Raw genomic sequence first — 15023 nt, 5'->3', positions numbered from 1 at the left:
AGTAAAGATAATAACAACTATTTTCTGCCATAAGCACAGATGCGAGTCTCATGCTCATTTCCACTCTGCAGATATGCACAAACTCACCTCACCCAAACTGCTGACATCTGCTGCAGCTAGCAACTGACTTAACCAATCAGAGCTTGGCAGGGAACTAAGAGCTCATGGCACCTAGGAAATAACCTTGACTAGGATAATCCCGGTCAATAGGATTGAGACAGGCTGTCAGGCGGCTGCGAGCCAGAGACCATGGTTGACCCACAACACAAAAGCTGCTACTTTGGATGAAACCCTTCAGATTTTTTTGCCTAAAAGATGCATAAGTCACGTGTTATGTGACATTCTCCCTATGCTCGGATCTGTTGCTTCTTTCTCACAGAAATCTGGTCTGAACATTTTGAGAAGTAAGCTGGACAATAGATTCTCCAGAACGTACTGCCAGTGCAGAACACACAACTTAAAGGTAGAGTAACTGTCAAAGTCAGTTGCTCCCATTTTTTTGCACACAGAGAAGCTCAGTAAGAAAATGTGACTTATCAATTTTGATCATCATCAAAGTGTGTAATGTGGATGTTTATTGTTCCATATAATTCATATACACCCCAAATTAGAACAAACACTTTCATAACTATTCAAAACTTCAGAAATAAATTTGACAGCAGATTTTCCTGCTCTCCCCCTCTACTACCTTAACCTGGAGGAGCTTTGAGAGCTCAAGTGATCGTAGTGATTGTAGGATCCTTGAGCCTGGAGCTAAGCTGGCCGGGCCCTACACCCTTCGTAGGGTCTCCTAGACAGATCCAAGATAACGATTACAAGGATAAATTACATTAACCAGATTGGTATCATGGGGCCACACAGTGGACCAAGGCCTGGGGTTAGGGTTTGCAGGCGAGTGCCGGGCTTCTGTGGCTCTTCTCATGGGCCCCCATCAGTCCCAGCCCAAAGGGACGATGTGAAGGGACTGGTTATTTTTGGCTTGGGAGGTGGCTGAAGGTGGGAGCCATGGACCCCCAACCCCACGTTTGACCGCGTCTCCTCAACTACTGGGTAAAGAAAGAGGCAGAGTTACTACCTAGTGATGAGATAGGTCTGTTGCTGGGGCAGTAGGCCAGAGAGACTTTGCAGATCCGAAAACACTGAAGGTTTGCTGGGAATGTGTGGCTGAGCCCTCCTCCAGGGATGTCTTTAACTCCCATGCCTGTGAGAACGTAAAAAATCTACAAAGGCAGAGTGGAGACATCGAGTCCGAGTGGACCATTTTATCCACCTCTATTGTCTCCGTGGCTGTTCAGAGCTGTGCCGTAAGGTCTCTGGTGGTGCACCTGGTAGTGCACATCAAAGGTAACAGATGCCATTGAGATGAAGAAAGAGGCCTACCAAGTCCCTGTCTTGTTGGACTCCTGAGGCAGTCTAAGCAAGCCGTGGCCCAGGCATTTATAGAGGCTAAAACTTGGTTCTGGGATCTGGTCAGCCATTTTGTCAAACCGTCAAGCACATCAAGAAGCAGATTTTTGCCAACACTGTTTTTGGGCACAAGCGTAGAGCTGTTGACTTTGAGAGGGGATATTGTCAGAGCCCACCTGAATACTTTGAGGATCTCTTTAAATCTGCCGACACGTCTTCTGTTACGGAAGCAAAGGCTGGGTGCTCCAGAGCGGGGTTGTCTGCCAAAGTCACCAAAGCAGATGAAGAACTCCTTGATGGCAAGGCACCGCGGTTGACGTGGCAGTCGGGGACAGCACCACAGAGACGTGATCACCAATGTTTCTGTAGAACTATTAAAATAATTCAACCTGATCTCTCATCATCATCCCTGTCTTCCATGCATTGTCAATGGTATAAACACAGACACGGTCCATGTAGCCAACAGGCTAAAATCATTAGCTGGTAGGTCCTCCCACACGTGGCCGCAGCAGCGACCTTTTTGGTCAGGTGGCGGGCACAGAATTTACCGCACGGCGAAGGAGAGGCGGCCGATGCAAATTTGCCGCAGGAGTTGGTTACCTTGTGAACGCAGCTTAAGGCGATGGCGTGTACATTTCTCTCATCTCGCCTGCCCAAGAAGGAAGACTGGGGGGGTGCTCCAAACACCAGAGGTTATCAGACACAGGAGTCTCAACCAATGAAGAGCTCAATGAATGCCTATGCAAATGGAGAGCAAAGGAGGAGGGGCTAGAAAAGCCCCTGCAAACAAGTGGGTGGCAGAGTGTATGGACTAAAAACCCCAAAGTCATGTTGGGAAAATCCTCAAAAAGAACATGAAAGCAAAGATCCTGTGGGACTTGCAGATGCAGATGCAGACAGGAAGGTGATGGAGAACCAACCAGATAACGTGGTGGAAGAGAAGGAACAGAGCAAAGCCGTGGTTGTGGATGTGCCAAAAGCAAGTGATGGAACATCAAGAGGAAGGAACATGACAGATCAGAGAAATACCAGGGACTTTATCTAGAATGAAACAAGTGGGATGATGAATATGCCGTCGTTTTCTAAAGGCTGACTGTGTTTCATCTATTATTTGACCCATTGCTGATTTCAGTCTGTTGGCACAGACGTGCAGAAAATGTATAATCCCAGCAGAAGAGGGATTGGTCTCCAGTTATCACCTTATCTTTGCCTGGCGTTGGTAACAGAGAAATGATGCATTGTGGGTGATAACTTTTCTGATCGATGCATTCTACCTGCCTCAAAACCCATTTCTTTGATGTCTAATCAAATTGTCAGTAAAAACGTAGCTGTAGTAGGTCAGCAGACCTGATGGTGCCGCCAAAAAATGTAATCTTTGATTATTTTTCATTCCAAATTTGATTTTCGATCATGCTTGATATTTTTCACCCTGCTTTTCTCTTTTGGAAACTGTCTCTAACACGAAGTCCAACTAAATGCAGGCTGTAAATAAGCTTGTATTTTTGTTTGTAGATCACTGCAACAGATGATTTGTGAGCATCTCAAAGAGAAATACTAGAACATACTGGTTCTAGTATTTGAGTTTGTGTTTTCCTGCTGAAAACGCCCCCGTGAGGGGAGGGGTTTCAGTCCGTCATCAACTGGAAAGATAGAAACCTGCTGAGAGAACAAGAACAGATTCACTGAAGGGAAGCAGATGTTTTTTCCTGATTCTGCCTCCAGTTGATTCATTTTTACATGAAATCAAACCAAAAAACCCTAAAAACATGATCATGTTTTAGGTTCTTCTCATTGACAGTAAAGATGCAGCATTCTCATGAGGGGGGGCTCTTTTCAGCTCAACGCCACCCACCTCTGTAATGTTACAAACATGCTGCTAATAAAGTTTATACAAACCTCTTATTATTATATTTACAAAATAGGCTTTTTTAAAGTGTTCCAGTTTTCATTTTGTTGCATTTATCCGCTCCGTCTTAAAGTCCGCTCCAGGAAAACATAGTCTGACTTTAAAGTGGTGTCTGTACCAAAACTGTTCAGCCTGCGACTAATGATGATGTCACACTATTTGATTGGATTGGACGTGTGACAGAGAACAGTTTGAATGACATTTGTGTTGCTGCTGTGAGTCCAGCAGGTTTCTCCTCCACTTCTGTCTGGATCCTGGTAAAAATCCTCACATGTTCTGCTGCTTCAGCAGCTTCAACTCAAACTGACGTTACGGGGGTGGGGGGCACGGCGTGTGCTCGTGTTTTTATTCTCCGCCTCGCTGGCGTGGCTCCTCTTTGCTCGCTGCTGTTTTCACATCTGAGCTTTCTGAGAGACCGGCGGACGGACTTTCCTCAAACAACGGCAGAGAGCAGAGATCAAATAAAATGAATAAAACCTTGATTTCCCCAAAACTAATCAATAACATGGATTAACCCCCCAGCCCCACTGACTCACCACTGGCTTCATCAGGTTTATCCGGAACAAAGTTTAAAAAGAGAGTTTCATGACCTGACTGGTGTCATGGTCCTCATAATAGTTACTGGAATTATTTCAGTCTTTGTACTGATTCGGTTTTCAACTGGAACCTTTACAATTTACAATTCGTTTTTTTCCAAATGAAAGAAATCAGTTGAACTTTTTTTCTGCATTTAGCCTTTGATCAAAGGAATGACTGCTCCTTTTGATCTTTTTGTTTAGAATGCTGAGAAATCATTTCCAGAACATTTTTCTCCTAATGTCTTGGAAATGATTTCCTCCTGACATCGTCAGATGTAAACTTTTCTATTTTAAAATCCGTTTTTCTCATGTTACATTTCTACCTTTTCCATCTGTTAGTAGAAGACAGATGATTTATTGATCTTTACATTGATTTTATTTCACAAATACATTTAGTTCTTTTTCAAGAGTTTGAGTAATTTAGAAAGCGATGATTAAACTCCAGAGAGATGTTCAAAGAGACGGTCAGGGAGAGGAGAGCGGGAAATATTCCAGTTGAAAGATGACATTAGATGACCTGTGACTAACCGGTAATCTATTCTTCAGCATGGAGCGCGTTCAGAGTTATTCCAGGTGTGTTACAACTCTTAAGGTGACGCGACATAAACAATCTGAGGGTAAGTTTGAGCAGAGAAAAACACGGCAATGCCTTATGCAATGGATATATTCTAGATAAACTATGAAGGATTTACAAAACCATGTCCTGAAATGTCCCCTCTGAGAGAGCGTCTGAGAGATTTACCTGAAGCGTGAGTCTCTGGGGGACAGATGTCGGGGGACGGCGAGGACAAAGGGGCGTGGTCTTCTGCACAGCTCTGCACACAAACATCAGAACATTTGAAACCTTTTGCTTCATCAATACAGCAGAAACTTAGAGGATAGAGTGCAATCACAACCCGTGTGTGTAGAAAGTGTGCATGTATGCAGACACTCCGTGTCATATCTGTTGAAATGTACACGTTTATATCGTGTCACAACGACTGCATATGTGTGATTAACGTTCCTGACTCGATCATCACCAAACCCTCCTATGATTCCAGCAAAAGCTGTTCTTGTTTTGTGATTGAAATAAAGGGGGGGTCTTGGAGCTGACCTCAGGTGATCGGATGTGGACTTTCAGGCGTCCAGAGTTGGTTCCTGCAGCTCGCTGAACTCCGTTGTGTAGAGACGTGCTGCTGGGAAAAAGGCCTTTACCTGGAATGAAGGCTATCTCCACGGCGCTGTCTTGGCTGTGGACACAAAGGAAAGAGGGGCGGAGCTTGTAAGGAACCTCAGATTATGAAGACACGGAAGGATCCAACCAGGACAGAAAAGCAGAGGTGTGGGTGTCACCTAAACTTGACTTTATTCAGCATGCTTTTGGCTTCCTCGTGGGTCACACCAATCAGAGACTCCTTGTTGATGGCGATGAGCTGATCTCCTGGCCGCAGACGTCCGTCCTGGACAGAAAGAAAGGCTTTCAAATCTGGTTGACGCTGAACTCAGTCGATGCGGTTCAGCAGCATCAGATGCTCTGAAAGTCTTTCAAGTCAAACATGTCTTATTGGAGGAGTTCTTGCTGAAGCTTTCAGGCAGAGCTCTGCTTACTAAACGGCTTGATATTCCCTCTCATCTCACTGCTCTGCTTTTTCCTTCATAACCGCTGCAGTGACAAAAGCACGGCTGCTTAATCCCTGCTGACTCATTACAGAAGTCACAGCGCATGACAGCCCGCCGGTCTTTGCTCGGCACAGGGGATTAAAAAATGGATTTGAACAACCTGCTTCCAAAAGCAGAGGATCCCAAACAGAATACTTGGTGCTTGAACGTAGAGTCGTTTGGTTTGTCCTCATTTTGAGGACAGAGATCGTCATCAAGGCAACAAGCAGATACCTGACTGTCTTCTGACTGGTTCTGGCTGTCTGTTCAGGATTCTGTTAGACACTAAATCATCTTCTGGTCCAAAAAAAAACCAAACTGCTAGTTAAACTAAAAAAAGGCAAATCCAGGATGGCAGAGCTGATGGCTGGATTGAGTCCTGAGGTCCTCAAAATGTAGCAGCTGCTTAAATTCTCTGGATTTGAAACCAGCCAACATTAAACCTGTTTGCAGCCGGCTTCCTTCAAAACACAAATGCACTTTGATGCCCCGCCGCCCCCCCGTGCTGGCCCATATTTGACAGTGTGGGAGGATGAAGGGATTAACCAGAGAAAAGAAGCAACGCGAGGACAAGAGCGGCAGCGTCTCTTTCAGATCTTTGATGCTTTTTGAAATCAAACTTTACATATTTAAATCTAAAACAAAGAAAATAAGTCCTATGGTGAAATATTATTGAATAAAAACTGTAAAACATGAGAGTCAGACGTAAAAGGAGCAGATGTGTGGGTGGTGGTTTCATCATGTGGGCTTTGAGGAACACTTAGAGGCTGTGAAAGCCTGAACGCACAACCCCCAAACAACACAAGATGGACAACACACAACCCCCAAACAACACAAGATGGACAACACACAACCCTCAAACAACACAAGATGGACAACACACAACCCCCAAACAACACAAGATGGACAACACACAACCCTCAAACAACACAAGATGGACAACACACAACCCCCAAACAACACAAGATGGACAACACACAACCCCCAAACAACACAAGATGGACAACACACAACCCTCAAACAACACAAGATGGACAACGCACAACCCCCAAACAACACAAGAGGGACAACACACAACCCCCAAACAACACAAGAGGGACAACACACAACCCCCAAACAACACAAGATGGACAACACACAACCCCCAAACAACACAAGATGGACAACACACAACCCCCAAACAACACAAGATGGACAACACACAACCCCCAAACAACACAAGATGGACAACACACAACCCTCAAACAACACAAGATGGACAACGCACAACCCCCAAACAAAACAAGATGGACAACACACAACCCTCAAACAACACAAGATGGACAACACACAACCCCCAAACAACACAAGATGGACAACACACAACCCCCAAACAACACAAGATGGACAACACACAACCCTCAAACAACACAAGATGGACAACGCACAACCCCCAAACAACACAAGATGGACAACACACAACCCTCAAACAACACAAGATGGACAACACACAACCCCCAAACAACACAAGATGGACAACACACAACCCCCAAACAACACAAGATGGACAACACACAACCCTCAAACAACACAAGATGGACAACGCACAACCCCCAAACAACACAAGAGGGACAACACACAACCCCCAAACAACACAAGAGGGACAACACACAACCCCCAAACAACACAAGATGGACAACACACAACCCCCAAACAACACAAGATGGACAACACACAACCCCCAAACAACACAAGATGGACAACACACAACCCCCAAACAACACAAGATGGACAACACACAACACCCAAACAACACAAGATGGACAACGCACAACCCCCAAACAACACAAGATGGACAACACACAACCCCCAAACAACACAAGATGGACAACACACAACACCCAAACAACACAAGATGGACAACACACAACACCCAAACAACACAAGATGGACAACGCACAACCCCCAAACAACACAAGAGGGACAACACACAACCCCCAAACAACACAAGATGGACAACACACAACACCCAAACAACACAAGATGGACAACACACAACACCCAAACAACACAAGATGGACAACGCACAACCCCCAAACAACACAAGAGGGACAACGCACAACACCCAAACAACACAAGAGGGACAACACACAACCCCCAAACAACACAAGAGGGACAACACACAACCCCCAAACAACACAAGATGGACAACACACAACACCCAAACAACACAAGATGGACAACACACAACACCCAAACAACACAAGATGGACAACACACAACACCCAAACAACACAAGAGGGACAACGCACAACACCCAAACAACACAAGATGGACAACACACAACCCCCAAACAACACAAGATGGACAACACACAACCCCCAAACAACACAAGATGGACAACACACAACCCCCAAACAACACAAGATGGACAACACACAACCCCCAAACAACACAAGATGGACAACACACAACACCCAAACAACACAAGATGGACAACACACAACACCCAAACAACACAAGATGGACAATGCACAACCCCCAAACAACACAAGAGGGACAACACACAACACCCAAACAACACAAGATGGACAACGCACAACCCCCAAACAACACAAGATGGACAACACACAACACCCAAACAACACAAGATGGACAACACACAACACCCAAACAACACAAGATGGACAACGCACAACCCCCAAACAACACAAGAGGGACAACGCACAACACCCAAACAACACAAGAGGGACAACACACAACCCCCAAACAACACAAGAGGGACAACACACAACCCCCAAACAACACAAGATGGACAACACACAACACCCAAACAACACAAGATGGACAACACACAACACCCAAACAACACAAGATGGACAACACACAACACCCAAACAACACAAGAGGGACAACGCACAACACCCAAACAACACAAGATGGACAACACACAACCCCCAAACAACACAAGAGGGACAACACACAACCCCCAAACAACACAAGATGGACAACACACAACACCCAAACAACACAAGATGGACAACACACAACACCCAAACAACACAAGATGGACAACGCACAACCCCCAAACAACACAAGAGGGACAACGCACAACCCCCAAACAACACAAGAGGGACAACACACAACCCCCAAACAACACAAGATGGACAACACACAACCCCCAAACAACACAAGAGGGACAACACACAACCCCCAAACAACACAAGAGGGACAACTCACAACCCCCAAACAACACAAGATGGACAACGCACAACCCCCAAACAACACAAGAGGGACAACACACAACCCCCAAACAACACAAGAGGGACAACACACAACCCCCAAACAACACAAGATGGACAACACACAACCCCCAAACAACACAAGATGGACAACGCACAACCCCCAAACAACACAAGAGGGACAACACACAACCCCCAAACAACACAAGAGGGACAACACACAACCCCCAAACAACACAAGATGGACAACACACAACCCCCAAACAACACAAGAGGGACAACACACAACCCCCAAACAACACAAGATGGACAACACACAACCCCCAAACAACACAAGAGGGACAACACACAACCCCCAAACAACACAAGAGGACAACACACAACCCCCAAACAACACAAGATGGACAACACACAACCCCCAAACAACACAAGATGGACAACACACAACCCCCAAACAACACAAGATGGACAACGCACAACCCCCAAACAACACAAGAGGGACAACACACAACCCCCAAACAACACAAGAGGGACAACACACAACCCCCAAACAACACAAGATGGACAACACACAACACCCAAACAACACAAGATGGACAACACACAACCCCCAAACAACACAAGATGGACAACACACAACCCCCAAACAACACAAGATGGACAACACACAACACCCAAACAACACAAGATGGACAACACACAACACCCAAACAACACAAGATGGACAACGCACAACCCCCAAACAACACAAGAGGGACAACACACAACCCCCAAACAACACAAGATGGACAACACACAACACCCAAACAACACAAGATGGACAACACACAACACCCAAACAACACAAGATGGACAACGCACAACCCCCAAACAACACAAGAGGGACAACGCACAACACCCAAACAACACAAGAGGGACAACACACAACCCCCAAACAACACAAGAGGGACAACACACAACCCCCAAACAACACAAGATGGACAACACACAACACCCAAACAACACAAGATGGACAACACACAACACCCAAACAACACAAGATGGACAACACACAACACCCAAACAACACAAGAGGGACAACGCACAACACCCAAACAACACAAGATGGACAACACACAACCCCCAAACAACACAAGATGGACAACACACAACCCCCAAACAACACAAGATGGACAACACACAACCCCCAAACAACACAAGATGGACAACACACAACCCCCAAACAACACAAGATGGACAACACACAACACCCAAACAACACAAGATGGACAACGCACAACACCCAAACAACACAAGATGGACAACGCACAACCCCCAAACAACACAAGAGGGACAACACACAACCCCCAAACAACACAAGATGGACAACACACAACACCCAAACAACACAAGATGGACAACACACAACACCCAAACAACACAAGATGGACAACGCACAACACCCAAACAACACAAGAGGGACAACACACAACCCCCAAACAACACAAGAGGGACAACACACAACCCCCAAACAACACAAGATGGACAACACACAACACCCAAACAACACAAGATGGACAACACACAACACCCAAACAACACAAGATGGACAACACACAACACCCAAACAACACAAGAGGGACAACGCACAACACCCAAACAACACAAGAGGGACAACACACAACCCCCAAACAACACAAGATGGACAACACACAACCCCCAAACAACACAAGATGGACAACACACAACACCCAAACAACACAAGATGGACAACGCACAACCCCCAAACAACACAAGAGGGACAACGCACAACCCCCAAACAACACAAGAGGGACAACACACAACCCCCAAACAACACAAGATGGACAACACACAACCCCCAAACAACACAAGAGGGACAACAAACAACCCCCAAACAACACAAGAGGGACAACACACAACCCCCAAACAACACAAGATGGACAACACACAACACCCAAACAACACAAGAGGGACAACACACAACCCCCAAACAACACAAGAGGGACAACACACAACCCCCAAACAACACAAGATGGACAACACACAACCCCCAAACAACACAAGAGGGACAACACACAACCCCAAAACAACACAAGAGGGACAACACACAACGCCCAAACAACACAAGAGGGACAACACACAACACCCAAACAACACAAGATGGACAACACACAACCCCCAAACAACACAAGAGGGACAACACACAACCCCCAAACAACACAAGAGGGACAACACACAACCCCCAAACAACACAAGAGGGACAACACACAACTCCCAAACAACACAAGAGGGACAACACACAACCCCCAAACAACACAAGATGGACAACACACAACACCCAAACAACACAAGATGGACAACACACAACACCCAAACAACACAAGATGGACAACACACAACACCCAAACAACACAAGATGGACAACACACAACCCCCAAACAACACAAGAGGGACAACGCACAACACCCAAACAACACAAGAGGGACAACACACAACCCCCAAACAACACAAGATGGACAACACACAACCCCCAAACAACAAAAGATGGACAACACACAACACCCAAACAACACAAGATGGACAACACACAACCCCCAAACAACACAAGATGGACAACACACAACACCCAAACAACACAAGATGGACAACACACAACACCCAAACAACACAAGAGGGACAACACACAACCCCCAAACAACACAAGATGGACAACACACAACCCCCAAACAACACAAGATGGACAACACACAACACCCAAACAACACAAGATGGACAACACACAACACCCAAACAACACAAGATGGACAACACACAACCCCCAAACAACACAAGAGGGACAACACACAACACCCAAACAACACAAGATGGACAACACACAACACCCAAACAACACAAGATGGACAACACACAACCCCCAAACAACACAAGATGGACAACACACAACCCCCAAACAACACAAGATGGACAACACACAACCCCCAAACAACACAAGATGGACAACACACAACCCCCAAACAACACAAGATGGACAACACACAACACCCAAACAACACAAGATGGACAACACACAACACCCAAACAACACAAGATGGACAACACACAACCCCCAAACAACACAAGATGGACAACACACAACCCCCAAACAACACAAGAGGGACAACACACAACCCCCAAACAACACAAGAGGGACAACACACAACCCCCAAACAACACAAGATGGACAACACACAACCCCCAAACAACACAAGAGGGACAACACACAACACCCAAACAACACAAGAGGGACAACACACAACACCCAAACAACACAAGAGGGACAACACACAACCCCCAAACAACACAAGATGGACAACACACAACCCCCAAACAACACAAGAGGGACAACACACAACCCCCAAACAACACAAGATGGACAACACGCAACCCCCAAACAACACAAGATGGACAACACACAACCCCCAAACAACACAAGAGGGACAACACACAACCCCCAAACAACACAAGATGGACAACACGCAACCCCCAAACAACACAAGATGGACAACACACAACCCCCAAACAACACAAGAGGGACAACACACAACCCCCAAACAACACAAGATGGACAACACACAACCCCCAAACAACACAAGATGGACAACACACAACACCCAAACAACACAAGAGGGACAACACACAACACCCAAACAACACAAGAGGGACAACACACAACACCCAAACAACACAAGATGGACAACACACAACACCCAAACAACACAAGATGGACAACACACAACACCCAAACAACACAAGAGGGACAACACACAACCCCCAAACAACACAAGATGGACAACACACAACCCCCAAACAACACAAGAGGGACAACACACAACCCCCAAACAACACAAGATGGACAACACGCAACCCCCAAACAACACAAGATGGACAACACACAACCCCCAAACAACACAAGAGGGACAACACACAACCCCCAAACAACACAAGATGGACAACACACAACCCCCAAACAACACAAGATGGACAACACACAACACCCAAACAACACAAGAGGGACAACACACAACCCCCAAACAACACAAGAGGGACAACACACAACACCCAAACAACACAAGATGGACAACACACAACACCCAAACAACACAAGAGGGACAACACACAACCCCCAAACAACACAAGATGGACAACACACAACACCCAAACAACACAAGAGGGACAACACACAACACCCAAACAACACAAGATGGACAACACGCAACCCCCAAACAACACAAGATGGACAACACACAACCCCCAAACAACACAAGAGGGACAACACACAACCCCCAAACAACACAAGATGGACAACACACAACCCCCAAACAACACAAGATGGACAACACACAACACCCAAACAACACAAGAGGGACAACACACAACACCCAAACAACACAAGAGGGACAACACACAACACCCAAACAACACAAGATGGACAACACACAACACCCAAACAACACAAGAGGGACAACACACAACCCCCTAACAACACAAGATGGACAACACACAACACCCAAACAACACAAGAGGGACAACACACAACACCCAAACAACACAAGAGGGACAACACACAACACCCAAACAACACAAGATGGACAACACACAACACCCAAACAACACAAGAGGGACAACACACAACCCCCAAACAACACAAGATGGACAACACACAACCCCCAAACAACACAAGAGGGACAACACACAACCCCCAAACAACACAAGATGGACAACACGCAACACCCAAACAACACAAGAGGGACAACACACAACCCCCAAACAACACAAGAGGGACAACACGCAACCCCCAAACAACACAAGATGGACAACACACAAACCCCAAACAACACAAGAGGGACAACACACAACCCCCAAACAACACAAGATGGACAACACGCAACCCCCAAACAACACAAGATGGACAACACACAACCCCCAAACAACACAAGATGGACAACACACAACCCCCAAACAACACAAGAGGGACAACACACAACCCCCAAACAACACAAGATGGACAACACACAACACCCAAACAACACAAGAGGGACAACACACAACACCCAAACAACACAAGAGGGACAACACACAACACCCAAACAACACAAGATGGACAACACACAACACCCAAACAACACAAGATGGACAACACACAACACCCAAACAACACAAGAGGGACAACACACAACCCCCAAACAACACAAGATGGACAACACACAACCCCCAAACAACACAAGAGGGACAACACACAACCCCCAAACAACACAAGATGGACAACACGCAACCCCCAAACAACACAAGATGGACAACACACAACCCCCAAACAACACAAGAGGGACAACACACAACCCCCAAACAACACAAGATGGACAACACACAACCCCCAAACAACACAAGATGGACAACACACAACACCCAAACAACACAAGAGGGACAACACACAACACCCAAACAACACAAGAGGGACAACACACAACACCCAAACAACACAAGATGGACAACACACAACACCCAAACAACACAAGAGGGACAACACACAACCCCCAAACAACACAAGATGGACAACACACAACACCCAAACAACACAAGAGGGACAACACACAACACCCAAACAACACAAGATGGACAACACGCAACCCCCAAACAACACAAGATGGACAACACACAACCCCCAAACAACACAAGAGGGACAACACACAACCCCCAAACAACACAAGATGGACAACACACAACCCCCAAACAACACAAGATGGACAACACACAACACCCAAACAACACAAGAGGACAACACACAACACCCAAACAACACAAGAGGGACAACACACAACACCCAAACAACACAAGATGGACAACACACAACACCCAAACAACACAAGAGGGACAACACACAACCCCCTAACAACACAAGATGGACAACACACAACACCCAAACAACACAAGAGGGACAACACACAACACCCAAACAACACAAGAGGGACAACACACAACACCCAAACAACACAAGATGGACAACACACAACACCCAAACAACACAAGAGGGACAACACACAACCCCCAAACAACACAAGATGGACAACACACAACCCCCAAACAACACAAGAGGGACAACACACAACCCCCAAACAACACAAGATGGACAACACGCAACACCCAAACAACACAAGAGGGACAACACACAACCCCCAAACAACACAAGAGGGACAACACGCAACCCCCAAACAACACAAGATGGACAACACACAAACC

General features: G+C 46.2%; 1 protein-coding gene across 3 annotated transcripts in view; it reads right to left on the bottom strand.

Moving 5' to 3' along the window:
- LOC105358029 (syntaxin-binding protein 4) overlaps window positions 1-15023 on the bottom strand; it is a 55278-nt gene that overhangs the window by 14617 nt on the left and 25638 nt on the right. For all 3 annotated transcript variants that reach the window (XM_023957890.1, XM_023957891.1, XM_023957889.1), the window contains exons 9-11: window positions 5224-5330; window positions 4985-5120; window positions 4634-4706 (exon numbers count right to left, since the gene is read on the bottom strand). In XM_023957890.1, coding sequence (XP_023813658.1) covers window positions 4634-4706; window positions 4985-5120; window positions 5224-5330 — 316 coding nt within the window. The remainder of the gene's footprint in view (window positions 1-4633; window positions 4707-4984; window positions 5121-5223; window positions 5331-15023) is intronic.

The sequence above is a fragment of the Oryzias latipes genome, chromosome 8, assembly GCF_002234675.1.
Source record: "Oryzias latipes chromosome 8, ASM223467v1".
NCBI lineage: Eukaryota > Metazoa > Chordata > Actinopteri > Beloniformes > Adrianichthyidae > Oryzias > Oryzias latipes.
The sequence above is the reverse complement of the archived record's forward strand: the minus strand, read 5'-3'. Positions and strand labels throughout refer to the sequence as shown.